This window comes from Aplidium turbinatum, chromosome 10 (assembly GCF_918807975.1).
Source record: "Aplidium turbinatum chromosome 10, kaAplTurb1.1, whole genome shotgun sequence".
In the NCBI taxonomy this organism is placed as follows: Eukaryota; Metazoa; Chordata; class Ascidiacea; order Aplousobranchia; family Polyclinidae; genus Aplidium; species Aplidium turbinatum.
Window position 1 is genome coordinate 6,669,104 of NC_137481.1, and position 27,670 is coordinate 6,696,773.

General features: G+C 37.1%; 1 protein-coding gene and 1 long non-coding RNA gene across 3 annotated transcripts; one reads left to right on the forward strand and one right to left on the reverse strand.

The window, feature by feature from the left end:
• Positions 1-13,277: 13,277 nt before the first annotated feature.
• On the forward strand, positions 13,278-15,253 carry LOC145778897 (uncharacterized). The gene is made up of 3 exons (XR_014290490.1): positions 13,278-13,467; positions 14,097-14,216; positions 14,496-15,253. It is a non-coding gene; the product is annotated as an uncharacterized LOC145778897 (long non-coding RNA).
• Positions 15,254-15,579: 326 nt separating this feature from the next.
• LOC145778173 (uncharacterized) lies at positions 15,580-27,357 on the reverse strand. Of its 2 annotated transcripts, none has more exons than XM_082589607.1 (16): positions 27,177-27,357; positions 26,272-26,429; positions 25,710-25,902; positions 24,724-24,951; positions 24,410-24,573; positions 23,990-24,143; positions 23,420-23,752; positions 22,735-22,833; positions 21,930-22,006; positions 21,465-21,577; positions 21,335-21,381; positions 21,187-21,230; positions 20,156-20,381; positions 19,567-19,669; positions 19,079-19,215; positions 15,580-16,847 (listed from the first exon to the last, which is right to left on the reverse strand). In XM_082589607.1, the coding sequence occupies exons 1-16, from the start codon at positions 27,270-27,272 to the stop codon at positions 16,728-16,730; spliced, it is 2,292 nt and encodes a 763-aa protein (XP_082445733.1). In that variant the 5' UTR covers positions 27,273-27,357; the 3' UTR covers positions 15,580-16,727. The 2 variants fall into 2 exon arrangements, with proteins under 2 accessions (XP_082445733.1, XP_082445732.1); XM_082589606.1 differs by having other exon boundaries at positions 20,156-20,390.
• Between the last annotated feature and the right edge of the window lie 313 nt (positions 27,358-27,670).

Consider the following 27,670-nt stretch of genomic DNA (forward strand, 5'->3'; position numbering starts at 1 on the left):
GCAAAGAGGAGACTACAAAACACAATAAAAACATAAAATAATAATTTATTCTAACCGTGGAGTAGCTGCTCCTTGTTGCTGACAAATGAACCTCTTGTGGAGATTAGGTTGAGAATTTTGAAGTAATGGTTGTGAATTAAATGGTTGTGAATTGAATTGCTTTAGCTTATTTTCAGTTTCATGACCAAGTTCAAGTTAGCCGTACGTGCAGCACATGGTTTAACGTGTCTGACCGTGTTTCATCACTTGCTTACAATTTACATAGAATTACTAATTAATGCATATAATTTTGCATCAATTAGAATTTCCGTCGCAATTGTCTTGGATTTAATTAGCCGAGTCAGTTACATTTTTTCCGTTTGAAGTAGTGAAACTTTCTGCTGTATTTCAAAAGATTCTTTATCTATCTTTGGTTCTCTTGCAAATTTGTTTTGTTGGGCCATAGCTCACCGGTTAAGAAACCGTGGTTTAGGCTAAGTGTTGATCTTCCTTGCTCTCGATTTTCTGTTTCATTCTAGAGTAGTTTACTGTTTTTAACCATTGAAATAAATATTCACAATGTAGTGGACTAGCCAATGAACTAAATTTATCGGGCGTTTAATTGGTTTCAAACGTCATATACAATTATACATACAACGTCATATATTATATTCAGAGCAAAAATGGCTGGAAACATACTTTAAAAACAATTAAGAGTCTAGATTCTTGAACAACTTTGTTGTGTCAATAAACGTTTCTCGCAACTCCAAGTCGTCAAATGCGTTCATTGTAAAAACAATTTGCATATTATAGTAAACTTAAGTTTATAGTTGTAAACATCTATAAGGCTAGATCTACCCGGGTTGGCTGTGCTACTGCGAGGAAAACACCACACATCAGTTGATACCTTGAAACATTTCAAACTAAACGTTTTAGCGTCTAAAATGTGTTTTCCAATAAGCGAATTCAGGTATTTTGACAAAGAATACATTCACCATTTTTGGTAAGTTTTTAATACAGTACTCTTGCCTTTCATCTCCGCCACATATTTTATTTGCACATTTTCCGTTTACTTGGAGTAATATTAAGAACGTATCAAAATAGATCTAATCGTTATTGTGTTTCCTCTTTTTGAAAAGATGGTTTAAGTCGGTTCATTACCGTGTGGTGGTCACTTTACTACTGTATTTTACCCATGACCAAGCGATTGCTTATTATCGGTGATTCAGTTGTATCTTTTTGTGCTATGTCCTTCAGTCAGTGTGCTGCTTCGTAGCGTAGCTTACATGCAACCAATCCTTTCAACGGGATACAGTCAAAAATATGGACTTTCGGCAAGTTTTGAAAAAGAATTTTTTTGCGAAGAAAACAATATGATTTTTAATCGAAAAAAATGCTTTAACAAATATCATCACCGTTCAGTTTTCATCATTAAAGGTATACTAAAGGAAAAACCTGACTTGGCGATTTTCCACGTTCTTTGTGTTTGACTTAGCCTACTACCATAAAACGATTTTCAATAAAATTTTGCCCCATTGCGGTCTGATCAACATTCCGCGCGTACTTTTGTCAGAGCTTTCAAAACCAGAATGGGCCTGAGCAGCGAAGCGTGCGACTGTACAGTCTACGTAATAAAAGACGAGCAATCAGCTCATCACGCAACAGTTGTTACTGCCGGCGATTTAACTGTAGGCTATGTATGTATGTATGTATGTATGTATGTATGTATGTATGTATGTATGTATGTATGTATGTATGTATGTATGTATGTATGTATGTATGTATGTATGTATGTATGTATGTATGTATGTATGTATGTATGTATGTATGTATGTATGTATGTATGTATGTATGTATGTATGTATGTATGTATGTATGTATGTATGTATGTATGTATGTATGTATGTATGTATGTATGTATGTACATCAAAACATCAGATTTCAACGTCAAAACATCAGACAGTTTGCTCAAAACCTCAGATCTGATGTTAAAACATCAGATGTTGTAACGTGGCTTTTGTTATTGCTGTCTTTTGTGACGTATTCTCGAGCTGTGTTTGCACTTTTTGGTCATTTTGAAAAAAAAAATGAAAATAAATGAAACATTTGACTTTGGGCCTTGCCAGCGCCATTGAAAACAAATTTTTTTCGGTAATTTTTTTTTTAAAGTATTCTTGAATGTTCAGTTTACGCATTTTAATGCTTAATTTCCGTTTGAAAATTTCATTTAGTATGCCTTTAACGTGTTTGGAACGAAAAGGCTAGTAGGCTACAGTAGCCTAGGCAACAACCAGCACGTCAATGTACGGAATAGGACGCAAAACCTCGAAACTTTTGTCTATCATTTTACCAACCAAACCTGGCCAGAAAATTCAATGCAGTTTTTTTATAAGTTCAAAAAAAGACACTTTCTGCACAGGAGTGAAAAATTACATTGAATTTGCAAAGCAAAAAGTCAATGTAATACAGCTACAGACTACATAAATTAACAAAACATTTATATCATGTGATGCAGACAGAAACTTCACAATAACTCAACAATGAAAATATTGTTGTTTAGTGTAGCTCACAGCTATTGTATCTAACTTAATAAGAATCAAATAGGGTTGATTTCCGAACAATTTTCTTCTTAAAAGTCATCTACTTACAATACTACTTTGAAAAAGTGTAAATAAATAAGATAAATGTAAGAAGCATTCTTTGGGCTGATGAGTTCAATAACATAAATTACTGTTTAGCTATCTACGTTCAATAAATGAACTTCAACATCAACTAACTAGTTATTTCTTAGTCTTAGTCATTAAGCTTCTTTGAATGGGACCGTCATCGGATTGTTTGTGCTTTGCGGTCTGCACATCATCTAAAAATCTTTTGTGCATTAGCATTTTACAGCTTTTGTATATAGAAAAGGTACCGCCTTTTGTTTGTCATTCCTGTAGAATTTGATTTTAGTTTACAGATGTTTGCTGACTGACTAATGATGTTTGACTCAGGTTTCTCAAAATCCAAAAACTTATGACTGTGAAACAAATACAAGATTGGGTAAGTTTTTGGATTTCGAAAAGCCTAAGAGAAATGTCTACATGCAATTTGCTTGAAAAGAGTGTTGTACAACAATCTTAATTATCGAGATCAGCAGTTAACTTCTGATTTGAATTTTGCATTTGCAAATTCTACAAACGTTTGTTAAACGTTTGGCGACTAGGTGAACTTGTGTTTGACATTTCGAGTGCCAGAGACGCACGGTAGTTTTTTTTGTCGTAGCCTATCTAGGCTTACCCCGGTAGTTGAAGATTTAGATTAAGTGGACGGGAATCAAGGAAGCTAATCTTCGTGTCCACTTTCAGGCATGCGATTAATTGTCCTGCCAAAGATACAGCCACGTGGCCTTGAGCGGCGTCGAACCTTCATTTGTTAAAGTAGACTTCGAACTTGCAGTAGGCATACCTGCAAAAAAAAAAATTAGGCATAAGATTGTGATTAATGATATTTGATTGCTGATATAATTTTTTAACAAGCGAATAAAACTAAGGAACATAAAAACTTCATTTCCAGCAAAGTGTGTAGCTCAAGGTCACTTGCTTGATTTCACGACACAGTCATGAAAATGTTTGTTTTTACTAATAAAGCAATGAGGAAGACGTCCGCCCCGATAGCTCAATTGGTTAGCGCGTCACTTCTGGAACGAAGAAGCTTCAAGATCAAGCGGCGCTGGTTCGACTCTCGGGGTGTGCGCTTGAGCAACGCACGTTAAGAATTGCTCTCCATTCAGCGGCATCTAATGGATGGAATAGTTCCCCGGCAACAAGACTTCAACAATCGGAAACTTCACTCTGTCAATCTCGGTGACCGGGCCTGCGTCAGTGATTCAAAGCCTCTACACGTATGCGAAACTGCCAGGATTAAGCTCTGCAAGAAGCTTTCCCAGTCCGAGGATAAAGATTCAATCAATCAAAGACTTGGCATTTACTGTATGCAAGAAATAAAATCCAATCTTTTGTTACCAAAGTTATCTATAAATTGTGAATGAAACGTGCTTTCTACGGAGCAAATAAATTGTGATCCCAGACGAGCAAAAACTTAAACAAAAGATCTGCTGCAGAATCATCTTTAGTTTTCAGAAAATAATCTAATCAATAACCTTTAAAGGTTTTTGTCAAGTTAAAAAAAAAGGACTACTAACGCGAACCTATTGCTCACAATTTTGATGCAAAAGATGACTTGGTTGTTGTATTTAATTTGCCAGAGAGCGAATTTTCCCTAATGTTTTGTCAGTTACACTCTGGAATCTCGCGATTGTTGTTTACTACCAGCAGTCGCTACTTTTTATCGAAACTTGGCAATTATTTATAAGCTCCCCGAATTAGTTATTATTTTTGTTTTAACCTAATAATAAAATGGCAAGCAAAAGTATAAATTTTGTATTCGTATGTCCATATTGCCACCTAGTGGATGGAATAATTTACAAGCAACACGCTTAAACAACAAACAGAAACTTCAGTTTGTCAATCTCAGACCCTTAGTGACTGGGTCTGCATCTTTGGTTCTATAGTTATGCGAACAACAAGACCAAGCTTCCAAGAATCTTTCTCACTTTCAGGATAAAGGTTAAGTTAAGCTATCGTGATCAACCCATGCGAATTGCCTATTTTTTTTTTAAATTGTGGCTAGCTACTCGAAGACAGTCATCATTTGGCTGCTTTCCGTTATTATTTAGTTGTTCTATGCAGTGTAACCTATATCTACTTTATCTGATGGAATTTTTTTTTTTTGTAAAATATTATTTTATTGCGTCCTGTGTAGGTACCGAAATAGAACGAAATCCCAAAAGCGGATTAAGCTGTTTCGTGCCACATACCTAAGTTGTTTCTGATAGAACACAAGGGTCGACTTGCCTTCGCTGGGCATCCCAACATCGGGAGCTCGCATGTAAGGCGACGTCGACCAACCGGTGTGAGGACTAGCGACCCTCCCCCGCACTGGTGACCCCTGAAGTTCAGAACAACGCAAGGCACTCTACTTTTGCGTGTCTCGGGCAAACCAAGCCCTCAGACACTGGTGGGGTGTTATGTGGCACGAAACAGCTTGATCCGCTTTCGGGATTTTGCTCTATTTACGTACCACAAACCTAAGTTGTTTCTGGTAGAACACAAATGTCAACTTGCCTTCGTTGAGCAAACACAATTAGAATAAAAAAAAAAATAAAAAAAGTCAAAAAAAAATCTTGCATGTAAGGGGACGTCGACTCTTGTTTTGATCACTTGATGATTCTAGCATTCTTTCTTTGATTCAAAAACTCAAATCAATTTGTTTTTACTTCGATTTAACGTCTCCAGACGTTGAATCATAATAAAAAGTTATTTAGCGGATTGCTCAAATAGAGTTGCCAATTTAAAATTAGAACTTTTATTCATACACGAGTTAAAAAAAGTAAAAAATATTGATGACGCATTAAGGTGTTTTCCTTACGTAACTTTGCATATCAAGCTGTTTGAAAAAAGTGTCGAATTCTGCTTCTGTTTTCACAAGAGTTCGGACTCTTGATCCGATCCCGTTCTTCCAAAACCACCAAAAATTCGACTCCTTTCAAAAAAAGAAAGCTAAAACGAATACTCTTCCCAATGAACTTATTGCAGAAAACATTTCATACAAAAAACAAGAACAAATATGCAACCAACTTAACTACCACTTTACACATATTGGCGAAAAATTAACTTCACACTTAAAGCAAAAGTCAAACTTTGATTCATTCATGGGGCCTGCTTTAAAACAAACATGTGCGGTATATGAAACTGATGAAAATGAAGTCGAATGCCTAATAAACAAACTAGATGTTAAAAAATCGGATGGACCAGATGACATCTCTTCTCGAATGTTAAAGTTATCAAAAAGTATTATTGCACCTCATTTAACTAAACTTTTTAATGCATGCTTGAAACAAGGAATATTTCCTGACGCTCTAAAAATTGCAAAAGTTATTCCTATTTTCAAGAAAAAGGCAAAAGCAGATCCAACTAATTACCGTCCTATTTCCTTGCTTTCAAATATCAGCAAACTTTTAGAAAAAATTATTTACAAACGCTTGATGAGCTTTCTTGACAAATTCAACGTGATTAATGATCAACAATTTGGATTTAGGGAAGGTCATTCTACAACGTTAGCATTAAGTAATCTTCATGAAAGACTAATTGAACTCAAAGAAAAAAATCATTACGTTTACCTGTTATTTCTTGATTTAGCAAAAGCGTTTGACACCGTTAACCACCAAATACTTCTAAAAAAGCTGGAGTTTTATGGCCTGAGAGGTTTAATGGGAGGCCTTATAAAATCTTACTTACACAACCGCCAACAATATGTTTCTGCTGATGGCTTCAAATCAAAGCATGAAAATATCACATGTGGTGTTCCTCAAGGATCTATACTTGGACCATTGCTTTTTCTGCTTTACATAAATGATTTGCCTCTTATAACAACTTTCGATTCTCAGCTATTTGCTGATGACACTGTTTTTTTTACTTCAGCAACATCTATTTTGCAATTGCAGCAAAACACTGAAATTGAGATGCAGCGTATCACTGATTGGTTCAATGCAAACAAATTATGTATCAACTACTCCAAGACATTTTACATGTTACTTGAACGAAAAGGAGGGTCAACTTCAAAACTAAATGTAGTCTTAAACAACACAAAAATTCAAAAAACAAACAACATCAAATATCTTGGCATATTTCTTGATGACAAACTAAGTTGGAATTATCACATTGAAGATCTATCTGGGAGATTGGCAAAAATATCTGGAATATTTTATAAAATTAGAAACTACACAAACAAACAAAGCATGTTAACACTGTACTATGCTCTTGCACGATCAATAATACAATATGGCATTTTATGTTGGGGTTCAAGCACACAAAAACTGCTCAAGAAAATTTCGACAATGCAAAATCGAATCATTCGCACAATAACCTTTAGCAACAGAAGAGCAAAACTTTCACTACTGTACCAAGATCTCGACATACTTCCCATCACTAACTTGCATCAATTAGAAATTTCTAAATTTGTCTTTAAATTTAAAAATATGCTATTGCCAAGCTATTTTGAACCTTACTTTAAGGAAATTACTGAAGTACATTGCCATGGCACTAGAGCTTCTCAAAAAAATAACTTTCACTTACGTAGTGTCAGCTCAAGAAAAGGCCAAGGCAGTTTGAAATTCTTAGGCCCAAAAATATGGAATGATTTACCTTCTGAAGTAGTAGGGGCTACGAGTGTAAAAACTTTCACAAAAAAATGTAAAATTTATTATATGAAAAAACTTTGTCTGTGACTGTTTTTATTGCTACAACATTGACGAGTGTTATCGCAAATTTTTCGGATTGAACATTGTTGATACTACGTACTACGTAGACCTAGGTCTACGACTCACGAACTAGTGCTAAGTACTATTTATTAACGGCTGTCATCTTATTAACTGTATTCAAGTCGGCCTATAAACTGACTGATTTTGTTAAGGTTTAAAGTTATATACTATGATTAGGCCTACTTTTAGTGTTTCTGTTTCGTCTTTTATGCTAGCAGTTGGAAGTTGTTGTTTATGCATAGTTTTTTGTTTGTTTTTTTTCTCATAACTGACTACTTTTGTAGGGCATGATATTTTTTTGATATTTGAATAAAATCACAGCAATTCACTTGACTGTCGCAGCAGTAAACAACTTTTTGTTTTCATTTTTTACGGAACTTAAGCTTATCCTATTTTAACGCATATCTTGGATTCAACGTAATGCCGATGTTTGACATTTGTCACATTAAAAACATGGGAAGCAGCTGACTCGATGACTAATAAGTCTTTCGCTGCTTCCTGTCTGTTGTAGATTCTAGTTATGGTGCTATTTTATTTGCATTGTCTATATTTTGTACCGTATACTTTTCTCGCAACAGTCAAAATAAAAGGTTTCTCTCTCTCTCTCTCTCCTCTTCAATGTCTGCTTAATGCTTATCTCTTGGTTGGAAGGTTTTTTAACCGCTACATCGGACCCTGAACAACTTTATTGAAAAGAGGTTTTCTTGAAAATCATATTCCACAGTTTTCTCTCAAAGTTTAATTATGTAGGCTAGGCTAACCTACATGGTTTTGTTCAATTTTAAACTTTTAATTTTTCCCCTGTTTTAACTTGCTGTTTGGATCAATATTTTGGCAACTGAAGTTTTCGTTGTCTTCGAACTGACAAAGCCTTTCGTAGATTATTTCTGCCAGTTTCGCAAATTTATAGACAGAGCAGTATAATAGAATAAAACATTTTGGGAGATGAAACTTAGTCTCGGAGTGAAACCAATTTTGTTTTTGCAAATACACTTTCAAAAACGCTAGGCTACTATTTACTCAAATTACCGTACTCAACACTTTGGCTCAAATTCTAGATTTTTTTGTAACGGTAGAGACTACCCCTGGCGCAGGGCCGGTTGGGCTACTAAGATTAGTAGGGTGAAGTTTCCGATTATTGTCTGTGACTGTGAGCTATTTACTAAGTGCCGCTGGACAAATGTCTGTGCCACTGTGAGCTACTCACTAAGTACCGCTGAATGGAGAGCAGTTCTGAAATGCCTTGCTCAAGAGCCGAACCAACGCCGCTTGATCCTCAATCGCGCGCTTAAAAAATGAGCTAACGAGAAGTTGTGTGTAGCAGAGATGATCAGATCCACCTTTGTCAAGATCCTGATCCAACAAATAACATCCGATCTGGTCCTGATCGATGGTTTTACAAGAACAAGTTTTCCAGCTGAATTTTCGGCAACCTGGCAACTCTGTACAAGCTGACCTTTTTAAACAAAAATTTCAGTTTTCACTCACTAGACTTCATGAATATGAAACTGTTGCTCATTGCACTCATGCAAAGATAAAGAAGAAAATCTGGTGAATAAATTCAAATGCTGTTTTGAACATTTGGTCTGCTGCAAAAACTTTTGAATCCTGCTTGTCAGCAAAATTCAATATCATCCAGAGACAATTTTCAATGTCCTCTGGTGTGTAAGCCAGAGATACTGTACCGGTATATAGTCAGTGTATCAGCAGACTTCAAAGCCGATTTGATTTTTTTTAAGACTAAACTTTGACTTCTGTTGTACTCCAAAGTAAAAATTACTGGACTTACCAAAAAGCCGAATGCAAATGTCGGCAGCAGTGGTCGAGTGGTTAGCGCGTTTGGCTCGCAGTTGAGAGCCTGCATGTTCGACTCCAACTACCCGCACTTGCTGTTGTTTCTCTGGGCAAGAAACTTTACGATAATTGCCTCTACCCAGTGATCGATTTTGAGTAATGGGTAGTACCAAATTTAAGTCATAAGAAGAGTAGACAACAGGAAACAGACATTGCCGTCGGCTGCAGCATGGGTCAGGTGTACGTCGAAAGGCGTACACCGATGCATAGCGCTCAAGTCTGCTTTCCCGCAATGCAGGATAAAGATATGAAAAACAAAACAAGCAAAATAGCTCAGTTGGTTAGCGCATGACTTCTGGAACGAAGAAGCTTCAAGATCAAACGGCACTGGTTCAACTCTCGGGGTGTGCGCTTGAGCGACGCACGTTAAGGACTGCTCTCCATTCAGCGGTATCTAATGGATGGAATAATTCCCTGGCAGCAAGACCTCAACGATCGAAAACTTCACTCTGTCAATCTCGGTGATCTGGCCTGGGCGTTAAGGCGATGTGAAATTTGAATGGACAAAATCGAATTATCACACAGGGTGACTACTGTTGTGTAGAGTATTTTTGTGAAGTTTTATGCAATAAAATCCAGTATCCGTAAACATGTAAGCGTTTTAAGGTTAGTATTTTCTAATTCTTGCAAGGTGATTCCACAAAAAATACTATCACAACGCATCAATCCACGTGATCCAGATGGCGCGCTCTGAATGGCTAGTTAGGGAAAACGCGTTGTGTGCGCACACACGCGCGCGCGAGCGATTGCTGTCTGCTGCTGAGAGATTTATAACTTGAGATGCTGAATTGCTGATTATATATTATTGAAGATAAGGCTGCAAAATTCAGATAAGAAGTTGTGTTCAGCCGAAATGTTTGCTATGATTTTATGCTTGGTTGTTAAATCATTCAGGCTTCGGTTCAAAGTCAGTTTAGGCTAGGTTTTCCAAATTGTGTAAAGTAGGCCTAAGAGGCAGTGTCTGTAATTATCAGGTCTTCTGGAATAAGAACTGCTTATTCAGGTGAAGTTGCTGTTTGTGGTTCTGCATTTTTTATATGTAGCTTTGAGAATGACACTAATAAAGTTCATAGTATTACGGAAGGCTCAGACAACTAAGTTTTCAGCACTTAAATTCTTAGTTCTGTGTACTGTAAGTAGGCTATGTTTTTTTTCAAAAAATACAATAATCTCTTCACATATTATCTTTAGTTCATAAAGCTAACCTTGTTGTGAGTAGCATTGTTAACTGTTAAATCATGCCTAAAAGTTCTAAAAAGAGAGTAAGAAGCTTGGAAAGCTCTTCTGTCATTGGACCCTCCAAGGAGCTTCCCACTGCTGATTTACCAACAGTCCAACACTACGATATGTTCTTGCATTCTGCAGCCTACTTTGTTAAAGGTGATACTCAAGTACTTTATTACTGCAACTTTTTCTCTGACAGGTTTTAACTAAGCTTGGTAGTGACATAAAACATAGACCAACTCGTATATCTTTGTATGGATGAAGGGTAGTTGTTAAAAATACTAACATATACCGTAGCTTGCATGAATGAACAGTACACGTAGGCTACAATAACCAACTAGCAGACACTTTTCAAAACTTTAATGTGTTGAAATAATAAATTGCACGTTTACAGAGACAGAGCACTCACAAGGAATTAATTTTTCAGGAATCTGGAAAAAAAGCTAACTATTCTCTTTTCAAATGAAGATCGCATTCCTAAAACAATTAAGGTTTCTCTTCTCCCAACGTTATCGTGGAGTAGAAGCACCGTTATACCAAATTGGGCTTCTTGACAAAAGGACAACGAAAACGCTTCAAAAGAGAGTTAACAAAAAGGTAAGTTCTTACATACGGTATCTTTACAAACTTTTTTGGCTGGTAATTTTCTATGAAATGTAGGCTAAGGCTTTATAAGTATATTCTTTGATAACAGGGTCATGCATAGACATGTCCCATGCTGTGTACTGGGGTTGGTCAGTTGTTGTCATTGACATGGCTCTTCTAACAACATTTGTTGAATGGAGCCATATGAGAAGGAGAATGGGTTACTGCCAATTCTACAACCCCACTTCACCATTGCAGATGTAGTGCAACCAACTCTAGATAGTAGGTGGTTTAAGGATTTTTCATTTTCCTAAAGCATTTCCTCGTGGGAAAGTGATTCAGATGTTCTGATTTCTATGTCTGTAAAGGCAGGCTTGTGCTTTCACTAAAGCTAGTCGTGCTATGGCGAGAAGATTTTTCTTGACTACCGTATCACTGTTTTTTACTGCCATTTGTCCGAAAGAGTATTATTTGTTATGTTTGGCATATATTGTTTTTCGTTGTGACAGTCAGAAATAAAAACAAACTGAACTGATTTACATGGATTATTTTGTGTTCTTTACATTTATCATTCACACAAAAAACTTGTTTTTCAAGAGCCTCAAACAACAGCGAGGAAATGATTTCGCTGCAGCAAAGAAGTCACAAGTGATAGAGGAAAAGAACTGGAGAAAAACAGCAGTTTTCTGCAGCAATTTATGAAGAAATTGACTCTCCTTTCGAACCAGCTGCACTTGGTACATCTGAATGTGACAATATGCCCCGGTATCCAGTGATGATCCTGCTCTGCGATCTTTTTCTGTGAACATGTTAGAAAATATTCGCAAAGGCAGTAACTCTTGTGATGTTTCTGTCCGCATTTTTACCCAACCAAAATTAAATTTGGATGCCAACTCACTGTGCTCTTTGATTGGGACCATGCCACCCTTACTGAGTCTAGCCTTGCTTCACACTCGACCATAGATGAACTAAAGGGTTTGATAAACACAAAATTTGAATGCCCTCATTTTCCTGCCCATACTCAGGCTGTGCAGCGTCTCATTTGGGAAGTCACTAACGACTGTGGAAGTGTTGCTGGCCTTCAACGACAGGATGGTTTCATTCGGGCGAGAATTGCTTCGCATAGGGTCTTGCCGAAAGCAGACACGAAATCTGACTTTCTTTCATTGGCTGCAGTATAATGTTTTGATATTCACCATTGTTTCTTGTTCATTGGCTGTATTCTTCATTCGTTTGTGCACGTTTTACAAGCACATATAAAGCTGGTTGGTTGATGTGTAAGCTACCATTGGAGAGTTGCAGTTACTATATCTGTCAAAAAACAAATGTAAATCGGCGAAAACAATCGAATATTAATGCAGTGCGTTGTGTGATTATGTAATACATATTACTACAACAAAACCAAAGTGTCATCTTATGCACAGTGCATTCCTACTCTTGCCATAGAAGTGAAAAAGGCTTTAATATCATCGGTTTTTGCTGACCAAGCAAAAATAGGGTTGCCAGGTGATTGTTTAATATCTTACCGTACACCGCCAGCCTTTACCTAAAAGGGCAACTAGCAGTCGCATCATATGTAATTGTTGTTGTGGTTGTTAAAGTTGGAAATTTTTACAATTTAAAAAAAATAAACAAAGTTTTTTCTTCAAAAAATTTGTACCTGGCAACTCTGTGCTGGCAACAAATGCCAAGGACAAAATCGACTACATGTTTAAGGTTACTGAATATTTTTGCGTGAAATTTTACAGAAATACTCTACATAGCAATAGTCACCCTGTGTGGGGTAATTCGATTTTTGATTTTTCAAAATTTTTTGATTTTCACATCGCCTTACTGGGCGTCAGTGATTCAAAGCCTCTACAAGTATGTGAAACCGCTAGGATTAAGCTCTGCAAAAAGCTTTCCCAGTCCTAGGGTAAAGATTCAATCAATTCTATGGCAAAACTTTGCTGTGATAAAATCACCAATGACATATTGAGAGAGTAAACTGTCATTGAGAGTATTTATGAGCATTGAAAAGGACATCATTTGAGATGAATATGAAACCTTGAACAAGTGCATGTGGGATGTGTTGAGGGAAAAGTACAAAAAAGAAGTAGGCTATGGTAATAATACAAGAAGAGGGACACCTAAGTGTCAACAACTTATGCTGCTGTGTCTTCTTTTATTTAATTTATTATACTTTACTTTGGTACAGGCCATGACTTACTTAATATTAAGTAAGCCATGGTACAGGCCAATTATTAAATTTGTTGTCTTTGTTTTGTTAGCTTTACTGACTAAATTTGTTTAGTATGAAAGGTCCATTTTCAAAGTAGCACACTACAAGACAATGAAGTTTTTAAAAGTAATTGTTGCTTTGGAAACTTTGGGTTTGATAGGTGCCTATGCATATTTTAAAAAGATTGAAAAAGATCCAATTTATCGAGAGAAGCTTTACAACAAGAACAGTAAAATCTTGGAAGGTATGAAATTGTATAACTAGGCATGCTAACAATGGCAATACCCATACCATATAATGTAAACTTGTGTAACTGCTGGAACAATGAAAACTTTTGAAAATGAAAAGTATGGTAATTGACTGAAAATTTTTATTCTCTAACTAAGAAATATTTTCTTAGACCCTGGCAGTTTTGCATACTTTAAACTTACGAGACTTTAAACCACTAATTTACTAATTACAAACAAATTAGATATATAAATGTTAGATAGCTCTGGAAACAACTCCTTGTTATATTCATATTGTTGATTGATTGAATCTTTATCCTCGGACTGAGAAAGCTTCTTTGAGAACTTAATCCTAGTAGTTTCGCATACTTGTAGACGCTTTGAATCACTGACGCGGCCCGGTCTCCAAGGTTGACAGAGTGAAGTTTTTGATCGTTGAAGTCTTGCAGACTCTTGCTGCTGGGAATTATTCCATCCATTAATTACCACCGAATGGAAAGCAGTCTTTACGTGCGTTGCTCACGTGCACACCCTGAGAGTCGAACCAACGCCGCATCTTCATACCAGAAGTCATTCACTAACCAACTGAGCTATCGGGCGGACTGTTCATTGTTCTTTTGCATTAGGCTGTTTATTTCTATTGCAGGCTTTTATCAAGCTTATGAATATAGTGGTGACAAAGAAATGCGAATTATTGATCAAAATAGATTCAACAAGTAATTGGAATCATTACACAAATTTAATCATCGACAACTCCATGCAAAATGTGAGTAGTAGGGTTTTTTGTACTGGTATCACTGATTTATGTTGTACTGTAATACATATGTTATTTCTGCATAAACAAGTTTCAATTGTTTCTTTTGTTACTGTTTTTATAAAAAATATATCAGTTTTTCAATGTGACATCAAACAATATTTTTTAACTGCAGCATTGTGTTGATGAGGTTGATCTAAACTTAAAGAATCTGTCTGAACAGTGAACACTGTAAACGGTTGTTATGTTCTCATCAAACTTGTCATTTTATGGAAAATTTATTATTTTCAGTTTCAAGACAAGTGTTTTCGGAGCATCTGAAAGAGAAAGTGTTGAGCTACTTGTGAGAATGGTATTACTGAATATGTCAATTGTGTTGGTTTGTTTTTTCTACCATCAGTGTAACAATGCAGTTTTTCTGATTTCAAGCACAAATCTCTTTACTGATTTTCTATTGGGTCGTGTCAATGCCAGATGAACAACATGATGTGCGGATAGCAGAAAGTTTAGTGATCATCAAAGATAAAAATATGCAAACTGTTATAAAAAAAATTATGTATGATGTATCTACTATGTAGGCTGGAATTTTTGTACATTTTTTTTTCTAAAATATTCAAAACATGATCTGGAACACTGATATTGTTTTTCCGTCTCAAAAGCCAGTGTTAAACTACCATGTTTTCTACCTCTCCCTCACTTTTTTCTCAGTTATAGGCCTCTTATCATCGAAACCTCAACATTTTTCCAATCACATTTTTTTGTCCCCAATGCTTTTGAATTTCTACCTCGTGTTCACACTTGAAGCTCGTCTTTTAGCCAGGTTTTAAATGTATTTCCGCATTGGTTCTATCGAGTCTTTTAAAATTGGATGATACGCCACAGATCGACACATTCTTTTGCGACGGGGTTGTATATTGAAAGGTCCCACTTGCTGCACTGGGTGGTGAGCTGGGGGCACACAAGCGGATGGTCCTCTGTTTGAGGCTTGGTACTACAGATACATGTAACTGGCCCCGTGTTGTAGCGCCACTTTACCATTGCAGATTGAGCATTAGTAAACCGTAGCCGGTCGTTTGATCGACAGACACTCGATCAACAAGACATTTGGGTTAGGTAACCCTGGGTTAGAGTTAGTTAACCCTAAAATGAATCGTTTTGTCGACCAAACGTCCTGTCGCCCAAATGACCGGGTACCTAGTGAAACCGCCGGGTAGTGCAGTCCACGGACAGTCTAAAACCAAATGATGAACACTTTGCCTGCTTTTTTTTCAACTTAGTGTTTTGGTTGGTTTTTGAATCTTTATCCTCGGACTGACAAAGCCTTGATAGGTTATTCCTGGTAGTTTCGCATACATGTAGAGGCTCTTGACGCAGAGCCGGTTACCGAGATTGGCAGAGAAATTTTCCGATTTTTGAAGTGTTGTTGCCTGAGAATTATTCCATTCACTAGATGCCGCTGAATGGAGAGCAGTCCTGAAATGCGTTGCTTAAGTGCACACCCCGAGAGCCGAACCAGCGCCGCGTGATCTTGAGACAGGTACGTAACCACTGAGCTAACGGGGCGGACAGTTTTGGTAGCCCATCGATGAAGAGTGGTAGCAGTTCGGGCATGACGGGATAAAATTCTATTATAAGTGATTAGGCCTACAAGTCTGCCTTACTAAAAAGGATGCGTGCATTTTATAGGCCATACGTCAAATACAAAATAATGCATTGTAAGTTTAATAAAAAAAAGCGCTAAAACAAATAGTGGGGTCGATGAAATATTCTTCGGCAAGTCGTTGACAATGATACTGTGCGTCCGCATCATTATCAATATCCGGATACCAGGTTAAATGTGGGTTAACAACTTTCAGTGTATTGTTGGTGGGCTAAACTGAAATTTATAAAGTAGACTTACCACACATTGTTTTACCGATGGTCTTTGGTTTAACAAAAACAATATTCGCCAAACTTTGCTTATCAATAAATAACGATATCTAAGGAACATTATGAGTTGTTTTGCGGAAAAACAATAGATTTGTCTCCAATATACAAAACACTATCAAAAGTATGCTTATAAAATACATGTCTGTTAGCTGACGACGTGGTACAGTGTATGTGGTGTGGATATATGACATGGTAACGCTTCTACCAAACGTAAAATGAAAGCTACTGGTAGAACCACAGTAAATTGAGTGCAACGAAGTCGAATACTAAAAACGGGTAAGTGAAGAGTACGAAGAATAATGCACTTCTAACAACCTAAGCACCATGGTATTTCATTCTACAAACAATATTACCTTAGAATGGAATGTTTGGTGGCGCTCAATCACGCGCTAATACATTAGTGGAGAGTTGACCACCCAAAAGTCTCGATATGAACTCTTTTCGTCAACTACAAATAACTCTCCGAGGAAACTGTTAAGTCATTAAATGACGTGGCAATCTGTCATCTAAAACTGGCTTGTGGCAAATATGTTGAGCGTCGACTGGAAGTTGCGCCTTTGCAGTAGTTGACTGAGATGAGTTGTAAAATGACGTCTAGTATGCAGTGATGCTCCCACAATGCTTGAAAATCGATTCTTCACAAAACTTGAGTTGCCATATCTTTCCGGCCCACTGTTTGAACCTCACCTCACCCAATAAATCAACGAGACGTTTCTGTACAATCAAGCAAACAGAAATATTAGAAGTGTAGTATCTAAAGTGCAACAGAAGCCATTGTTGATAATGCCAGGTTCGGATAAGAAATCCTGCACAGGCCTCGAAATTCGTTTTTGTTGACGGCGGACAAACGTGTCCGGTCTGAGCAGCTATCTCGGCGGACAAATTAAGTCTCACGGCGGACACACCAGTTTTAACGTCGATCGTCATACTTAATCCCTTTATCTTGATAAATCTTCGCCATTTGAGAACCATAGCTACGGTTTAGGCTTTTTTAAATTTCAGCGAAGTTACTCTGAAAGGCTTTCATCAGACCAACAACGTGCGCTTGACGCCGTGTAGCTACTAAATATGATGATGATGATTGTTAAAAATTTGAATTCTATGGACTTTTTGTGTCTGATGCAAATAAATAATAACAAAATAATACGCCGCATAACTGATTAACTTCCACCGAATGAGGTCGTGTGGCTTCTTACGTCACAATGCTCTGGGTACGAGTCCGAAAACTTTCTATTTTTGAGAACTATGGCTACGGTTGAGAAGGCTTTTTAAAATTTCAGCGAAGTCACTCTGAAAGGCTTTCATCAGACCAACGACCTGCGCTTGAAGAGTCAAAGCGCCGTGTAGCTGCTTGATACGCCGCATAACTGATTAACTTCCGCCGAACAAGGTCGTGTGGTTTCTTGCGTCACAATGCTCTGGGCACGAGTCGGAAAACTCTAACGCGTAACGCTACTATTTTCTGATGTGCAAAGTTTCACTATAGGCTTTTTTCTTTAGGTTTATTTTTACGTGTCATGTGAGCGAAAGTGACGAAAAGAATAAACAAAACATTAGAAAAAGCACAATTATTTTTCCCCTCTCCATGATGCGGTCGCCTTTTCAAAATAGTATCAGTATTCCACGAGACCACGGCAGGCTCGCAGTTATAATCAGCGCAATCAAGGCCATCCAAACATATGCGCATGATGAGAGCTTCAATAGCATCGATCTTCAAAGACGTGCGCCAATCTCCACGAGATCAGTGCTTGTCGTTAAGATACGTGATACCGAGATCTATTCCGTGTCTTTTCTCCAGACCGGCTAGTTGAGGGAAAAACGTAAATGCGAGCTCTTCTTTAGCGATGAAATATGCGATTTCAAACAACCTCTTTTGATTTTTTTCGTTGTCACTCATATTGTTGATGGCCTTGATGAGCGGAAATTGATGGCTTGGGGTAAACGATGTGTTGTGATCTTTGACAAAGTTAATCCTTACATTCGTTGTTCCTTTAATATATGCGTTTATCACCACTAAATTTCCTAGTAGTAGGTTTATCGCCCTCATTCTCACTTTCAGAATTTTCCCTGGGCCTTTTCTTTCTAACTGTAATACCAAAACTTAAGTTTTGCTGCATCTTGCTGTAGTAGCCTACTCTTATAATCTAACTTTGTAACCAACCTTGCCTTATCAATATTACTCGGAGATCAAAGCCAGACATTGTGACATAAGACTTGAACTAAGTTGCGCGTGATTAGTGTAGAAGTACCGGTACTCCCATCGATTCTTAGCGAAGAATTCACCTTTGTTACGCTGATTCAATGTCATCAATTGTTGAAGCAACGTAAAATTCGAAAGTTTTTCTGCTTGAATGGAAGCTAAAAGATACAGCATTAACTTTTTCTAGATGCGCGCTTGGAATGCGATAATTTCGCATTCCCAGCGCAAATTATATTCTTGCAACAGTTGTTCGTGCTATGTAATGACGATTTGTATCGCTAGTTTCTGCGATATTTCTCGGCGGACAAATATGACCGATCTAGAGGGTACTTCCCGCGGACATCACATGCTGTGACGGCGGACATGTCCGCCGTGAATTTCGAGGCCTGCTGCACGACGCTCGAAAAAACAACAGTTCGACACCCACCCAAGTATGTGACTGCGCCTAGGCAAGACACCATAGGCATGTTGGAAGATTGGACAAGAAGATTCACACAACGCTACCGGGCATAACCTTTGGTAGATGGAAATCACTGATAGCCTACATGTTATTAATGAAAAATCATTTTATTGCATCAAAATAGATTTTTTATGACAGGCGAATGTGAAACATAATGCCTGTTGTGAAGTTCTTTCCACTCAGGTAGATAATTAAAATCGGACGGTCACTAAACCTTACTGTATTATCAAGTTGTGCGACTGTAAAATATCAAGTTTCAATAAGTTGACTGAGTGGAAAACTCACCTGCAATTGCTCCTCGTCAAAGTCTCCGTCAAGAAGTTCGTACGCTCGATGCAGAAGCGGAACACCAAGTCCTTGGATGCAGTCTTTCCTCAACGCTACTATCCTATCCATCAGACGACCGGTCGATCCCAGGGTGGCTGAACAATGAACATAGAGATGCAGTATGAGTCGAACAAGTTCAGTTTATTTCTAAATATCACAACAAAAACAGTCACTTGCATATCGACAGCAGAACATTCAGAGGTCTAGAAAACGTAAAAGCCACAAAGCTCTAAAGAGATAAAAATATGTATGTACTCTAGGCCGAAATAAGATTAAAGTCGCCGTAATTTACGTTAGATTCAGCAATAATCAGCATGGCCACAGATTGCAAAAAAAACAAACAAGCGCAGCTTCGTTGCGTTACATCTGTAGTCGCAGTGCACTTTATATTTTTGCAATGAGCGCAAAATTATTATTTCGGTGACAACTTCAACCTATTTATTTACCTTGTGAAATCCCTCTTGGGGCTGGATAAGCATTAGGAGGAAGTCGAACGCCAACGTCCGTTGCCTGAGGAGTGTTTCGTGAAGTTGGTTGCTTCGATGGGGTCTTAAATTGTGTAGCATAGGTTATCAACTTGTTCACTTTTATTTACCCCTAGTTACTGTCAAAAATATAATTACCCCTGATAGCTTTTTTATAATATTTGGGGAATTTATTAGCTCATACTAGAATGTGTTTTCTTGTTTATCAAATTTACACCCTACTAAAAGAAATTTCTTGCATTGACACAATTTGGGTAGAGAGGTTACTTTTTTTCAACCATGCGACGTTTAACGATAAAAGAAACAAAAATGCGGTAATAACGTTTTCGGCGATACATTTTGTCTTCGAAAAAAACTAATTTACATTAAATATTAAATGTCAGAGAACACACATTATTGCACAGAAAACAGCCCAAACATTTGAAAATACTGCTTTTCGTTGCTCAAATACAAAATAATTAGAGAAAAATGTCAATCTTGTATAAGAATCGTGAAACCAAGATCGGATATAAGTTGGATGTTTAAAAACATTCAAAAAATAAGCCATTACTTGAGGCATGTCTTTGCGTTCAGTCAAAGTAGAGGCTGCGCTCTCGGATAACTCCTCTACCGGAGAAAGTTGGTTTCTTTCTCCTTTAGAAGGAAGAGCTTCTTCCATAACGTCATCTGGAGGAGTATGAGGAGGAGATTCATCTTGAGAGCTGAACTTCAGCGTGGTGTGAAGAAGAGTGTAAAATTGATTCACTTCCTCTCCGGTGGAACTGTCTTTCCTCTTGCTGAAAGAGCTTGAGTTTATGATAAAAAGAAAAGAAATCGTTTAATAATATGTAGTAGTCAGTAGTGTTGACAAAAGGTAATTTTGGACCCGGGATAATTTTGGGGGCCCGTAACATTTCCAAGAGGCCGAAGAAACTTCTGCGTTTCTTTGAATATAGTGCATTTTTCTTAAGTGTCTTGATTTGGTACCAGGCAGATCTCATTGGTACCAACATATCCTCATAACGACCCTGCTAGTACCTAGTGGTATTATGTGAGTTTTTGTATAGCGCTGTATCCATTGCAGATATGTGTTGCTCCTCTGCGCTTTACAAAGCAGATAGTGTTTAAAGCATGTTCTTAACTTTAGATTACCTCTTGACGATTTGCCAAAAATAAAGTTGCTGTCACAAGCTAATTTTGAATCAGAGTTGCTGTTCATATGGGCTCGCCGAGCGCTCCTGTTTTGGTAAATTTACCCTCTTGATATGTCAAAATTTATACTTCATTTTTCACAAGTAACCGAAAGTGCATTTGATATGATTCAAATGATGCTTTCATTCAGGAGACACATCAGGTTACACATCAACAATGTTAAGCAAATGTTTAAAAAGAGCAAATAATCTGTTCAGAATCTTGATCAAGATTCTGAACCGAGTCTTGATCATGAAATTGCTTCTGAACCGAAATCTTGATCATGAAATCTTGATCATGTACAATACATATTTCCCGGCCGTCGGTTACTATAGCAACAGCACGTTTAATTTGAATGTAACACGTCACGAAACGGTTTGACTTTCTTGTGAAGAACAAAGCAACCATCACCTGTCACCGTCTATTTCCGTCATCCCTTCGTTTTCTTTGCTTGCCTGAAACAATTTTCAAAAAGTGAGTTAAAATTACTGTACTACTGTAGTTCGACCATCTTATACGACTCAACAGCGGTTTGAAACCAATTTGTTTAGCCACTCACCGCTAACACTGGAACTTCCACTAATCCGGTTGATTTGCTGGCGGCCTCTGCAACAGTTTTGTTGAAAAGATCAAATTAAGACTAAAAGTTCAAACACAGGTAATAAACACCAGTTATGTTTCACAATTACCTTTCATTTCGTTTGCTCGTTTTTGTTTTTCTCGCCTTCTTCTTTCTCTTGCTGAACTCACTCTTCCGCCACTGGGTGACGCTGAGGAGTCTCCAGAAGCTCTCAAGGCATCGCTGTAGCAACGAGGTCAAAATTGCATTAAGTTTTCCTCGTTTAAACCTTCTCTCTCATCTAGGCTAAGTTGATATATTTAAGTTTAAACAAAACAACACTAGAACTTAAAGACGATTAAGCTGTTGTTGGATTACCTCGGTTTTACAAAAGAAAACTTTTGGAATTACCAAAATCATAAAATCTTGCAGCAAGTTTTTGCGCAAAAGTTGGCACGGGAAAACAGCATATTGTCGTTCTAAGATTTTCGAACAGTATTTATTATATAACGTGTACGATAAGGCACTGATGTGGTTATAACAAGAATGTAAAGTTACTTAATATAATGAAAGCCAAAGAAGATCTTCGCCTTACCTCTTCTCAACCGCTCCGTCAGAAGTTTCAACTGATTGTTCTCTCGTTGAGTCGGGCACTGGTTTTTGATTTGAACTCTGCAACAAAGAAGCAATGCAGTGGAAGACTAGCCTATCTAGCTTATAGTCAAGTTCATTTCGCTATGCTGCTAATGAATGACGATTGGGAAGCCACTTCAGAAAAGTGCTGGAGTCGGAGCTCATCATACAGTTCTGAATAGGTAGACTCTCAATATTCAAAAGTACACGAGTTTCGGCTTGGTTAGGAATGTTTCGTGTGAAGTGCAAGCGTATCGAGCTTACAGTCATTTCAATTTAAATGAAAGCTTTGACTAACGATTGATTTCGCTAATCGCAATGTTCGGCGACTACAGTAGAAATTTCTTGGTGACGGATCGGTAGTTTATTCTTATCCCATACCTCCGGAACGCCATGTTAAAGTAGAATTTGTTAAAAACTGATAAGACCAGCATTGCTAGTTTATATAATACCAGAGTAGTTTTGTATTTTTCCGGCATACATAACGCTTAGATGTAGGAAAATTAAAAAGGTTCAGCATAGCTTAAAATTTAAACTAGATGCTCCACTAAGTTGTGTCAAAAATAAGCTGTGCAGATTCATCAAAATACAGCATTGAAATCTTTCTAAACTGTATTATTAGTAGCCTAGTATTAGGCTACGAAGATATTGAGAGGCTTATGGAGCAATTATCCTACTCAAGCTCAGCAACACCTTTTACCGTATATTTTGGTAGCTTCTAGCATACTGAGTACAACCATATCAAGCAATGTTTGAAAAAAAAATACCTGCTTGCTCATCGTGGGTCCATTGGACGGGGGAGGTTTAGCAAGCTTCTCTTCTTTACCGACATTCCGTTCCGGCGGTCGGGGGGATTTTGTGGAAGACTGAAAGTACGGTACCAAAATTTATTCTTAATAAGACGGTACCTTTCAGCAAACAGACTTGAGATTAGAATCACATTATAATATCTAGTGTGGTCAACAAATTAAAGATGGACACAGCTTGGTTGACATACTTAAAGGTAGGTTTGGCTTCCTTACCTTCCTGTTCGCTTACTGGTAATCTAAATGTTAAACTGCCGGACATTAACCTTTATACGATAACAACAAAATAGATTCTGAGTCCCACAAATGTCTGTATTGTTGAAGAAGCTGTCGTGGTATGGGAGAATACATCTGTGGGGGAGGTTCGGAGCTCGATGGTGTTCAGCATCCATTGCGCTATCCAGTTTATTCCCCCTAGCCAGTCGCCAGGTTAATTTGTTTTTACGTTTGCTTTGTCAGAAATGGAATGATCGCAGACGCAAACAATTATTTTAACTTGTGGCAACAGAAAAGCTCTTTTGCAGCGGATTAGGCGGTTTAGCTCCAGTGCTTTCAACCACAAGACAAAGTGATTTGTTATCAACAAAATCTAGCAGGTTGGATGCCTGAAAGAGCTCTATGCTGTTACCTTCACTGCCAAACTTACCGTAGTTTTGTCCTTTTCTTTAGAAATTAACTTTGGCTTTTGACGTTCAATAGGTTCACCGACAGGTTGGTTTTTACGAGCCTCGGCTGAGCCCGGAGATTGGCGTCTCATATTTTTGACGTTTACGTAATGCGGTTCACCTTGGACCTTGCCGACGTTTACGTAATGCGGTTCACCTTTGACCTCGCCGACGTTCATGTAATGCGGTTCACTCTTGACGTCACGAACATTTACGTATTGCGGTTTACTCTTAACCTCAGCTTTTGTACGAGGTTTTCTATTGGGTGAGCCTTGCACCAGTGGACTCTGAGGTGACTTTGGTTTAGCGGGAACCTACGAAAGTAAATATTCTTGAACTTGCAGCAGTTCTAAACTTTTTTTTTTGACATCTTAGTACAATAATACTATAATTGATTGGAATATTCAGAAGCCATTGAGTCTCTTTGCTACCAAAGTTATTTGTCATTTTGCACGGCTGATGGTAACGGCAGATTTTGCCATTCAAAAACCAGGATGGTTTCATTCTACCCTTATTTAATATAACTTTAAAGATTTAGTCTTAAATCTCACTTTTTGCTTTTGTTTCGCTTGAGACGGCTGAGGCGTGTTTACCTCAACTACCGAGCTGACAGATTCCCTTGAACTGCATCGGCTTTGCTGTGAGGAAGTCGATGTCCGCCGAGATGATGGCTCTGACTGTCGAGATTTCCCGGATGTTGGACGCCTAGGTATTGACAGCAACAATGGTAATTTAAAACATCGCCTTTCAGAAAACTAAGAAGCGTAGGATAAGGTGGAAAACCCATACAGCAGAAAATGCAAAATGAAATGGAAAAACGATTTTTGACGAGTTTTGTAAGTATACTGTAACTTGTCAAGCAATCCTGACAGCAAAACTTATCATTTTTACACTAAATCAACGTCTAGAGACGTTAAATCAGTGTTTGCTGTCTCGAAACATCATTTCTATTGCAGAAACCAACGAACTACCTGGATCTGCTGCTACTTTCATCTAGGAAGAGTTGGATGTGTTTCTTGATGAATGAATTTCGCAGGATCCTGTTAACACTAGGACGCTTGTCTGCATTTTGGTGTAGCATGCTTTTGATTAGGTCACACAAGGCAGAACTATACAATTCAGGCATCTTTGGCATCTACAAGAACAAACAATATTGAATTTTTGTTAATGTCTATGTTTCAATTCTATAATCCACTTGACATCAATTCATTTTTTTTTAAATGTCAAAGTGGAATGCTATAACATTCCAGAGTGTTTACGTTTCAAAAAGTAATAAGAAACTAACCTTTTGTTTAAGTATTTTGTACACCAACGCATTCATATCTTTGGCATTGAAAGCGTGCTTCAATGTTGTCATTTCATAAATACAGCAACCTAGCGCCCAAACATCGGATTTGTGGTTATAAGGGCGGTTTGAAAATAACTCTGGACTCATGTAATAAGGTGTGCCAATCAAAGTTGTAGCCATATCACTTGCCCCCTCAAGAACACGAGCGATTGACAAATCTCCTACCTGACATGAAAAAAAGTTATTAATTTTTGAAAACTCTTTCTTTGAAAGGGGGATAATGTTCTTTTATCCCCAACTTATTGCGTTCCAAGGAACATGTTTCCGTGGTAATTTAGGATATTTGCTTGAGAAGTTTTTCTTTTCCGCCCTCTATGGGTTACCATATCTTTAACCTCCAAATAGGAGGAACATTTTTAATCAAATTTACTAATAGCTACCCTTCTTGTTCTGCCCTCTATAGGTTCATGCAAAAGAAAAATTAGAGCAACAAACGTTATTGCCCAATTTCAAATTTCCCAGACTGCAAATCAGTCGTTTTTTACATTGATTTAACGTCTGCAGACGTTCCAAACTGCTCTACAATTACAAACTACTGGAGAGTGAACGGCTGAACGCGTCAACAAATTATGTGTGAGAATTGTAATGTAATATATCTATTTGGAATAAGTTATTTTCTTCAAACTGCATAAGTGTGTAATCCACAGTTTTCAAAATATATTTATTAAATCATGTAGTCTAATATCGAAAAATAATAATATTCAAAAATATACAAACATAATTAACAAAAATACACCTACACCCTTTTGCTTTACATACCATATGGAGAATGCCAATCTTACAATACAAACATGTAATTGACAAGTTTTGTACCAATACTGAATTGAAAAGTGTTAGTTTGAACTATGGGGCATCATTAGCACTGCACTACTCAGAACATTCAATTGTCAACTACTTTTATTATAAGTTAGATGTTCTCTTACCTTCACCATCTTTGTCTTAGTCAGGAAGATATTTTGTGTTTTCAAGTCTCGATGTAAAATATGTTTCTGATGCAAATACTGAAGAGCCATGCAAATTTGAATAAACCACCTAACCACTTGTACTTCTGACAAATATTCATTTCTTTCTCGTTGCTCACGAATTCTATTATATAAGTCACCACCTTCAGCATACCTGGGTAAAAATATTTTGTCAAGAAGTTCTTAATACAACTTAAAGCTATTACACAAACAAGTCACTAGGCTATCTTCAGCATACCAAGGTAAAAAATCTTGTCAGGAAAATACAGCAGTTAAATAAAAATGAGTTTTTACAATAAAATTCTAAAACGTTTTTGAAAACAATGGAAGTTCTATCCAACATATCATTTTTTACATAAAAGTATTCCTTCCACTAACACAAGATTGTATGCAAGACATTTAAAGTGTCATCTTATGATGATATAACACAAACAAATTTATTTAGTCGAAGTACAGCACAATAAAAAATTCTTTTTCTACATGAGAAATCATTGAAAAAAGTTACACATGCTCAGTAGCTCACCCCATTACAATATACAAATAGCCGTCATCATGTTCAAATGAATCTTTATAAGAGACAATGTTAGGGTGCTTTAGGTTTGACAATAACTTCGCTTCTAATTCTGCAGCTTTTCTTTCTCGTTTTGACACTTTATGCAAGGCCATTTTCTTTATAGCATACTATAAATTATTACAAATTAGATTAGAAATGATGAATGGATTAATAAACAATCTTCCAAGCCCAATCTATGTCAACAACAAAGAGTTGAGAAACAAACCATTGCAAGCGAACACATTACACTTTTCAACTAATGGCTAAAAATGGTATAAAGTTGACAAAATACCCTCTGATAGATGAAAGTTTTATGCTAGCAATAGATATAAAATTACAGTTTTTATATATATATATGCGTAATTGTTTTATTTTAATAAATAAAATAATCTGTCATATATGGGTACCAGGTAGGCTATATCTGAGTTCGATATAAAACTCTTATCACATTTAGAAAGCCTTCTCACATGAAACATTTATATGAACATGTTAAAATACCATTTTCTGTTCATACTGATAAGTTTATAAAATATGAAGTGAAAAGCTATTTTAAGCACTTTATTGTAAGACAGTTTTAAAAGCAGTGCTTATAAACGAAGAATCAAAAAATATTTTTTGAAACTTCATATAGAAGTAGAAAATAAATTACACCAAGAGTGTTGAAAACAATGCTTACTTACTTCAATACAATTGCTTTCAAACTCAAAAAATGTAATGAAAATATTAATCTACGTTTAATGTTTTTTCAAAACATAAAGCTAAAACTTGTAGTTTATCTGAGGTAAGTGTAGAAAAACAAATAACAATAAAACCTCCAACAAGCAATATTTTAGTAGGCTACAACTTGCAGGCTGCAACAACATAAAAGAAAGTACCTGTTTCCGTTCTTTTTTATGTTGGACCAAGTGTACTTCTCCATAACTTCCTTTTCCAATCACTTTCAGAATCTCATAATCACTTAAGCCTCCCATTTTTACAAAACAACTAGTAGCTTTAAAAGTACTTTGAATGGTATTTATATAGCCTATAGCGCAAGATAAGATGTACGGTACCCTATATTTCTTGAAATGTAAGTACGGTATGTAAAATTAAATTAATATAGGCTAGGATCCTAGGTATTGCGCTCAGGTTTTTGCCCATTGTGAAAACATACAGTAGCCTGCACTGCAATTCATATACATACCATAGGTAGCTGAAAGCAGCACAAGACTATATAATTATCAAAACAGCTTTTCTCTATTGTTTTAGTATGACAGGAAGTGTCTTGCTGAGACATGGCCACATGCAGTGGCGTAGCTAAAGGGGGGGGGGGGGGGCAGACCGCCCCGGGCGGCACGTCTGCAGTCTTCAAAATTAGCATATTTTTACT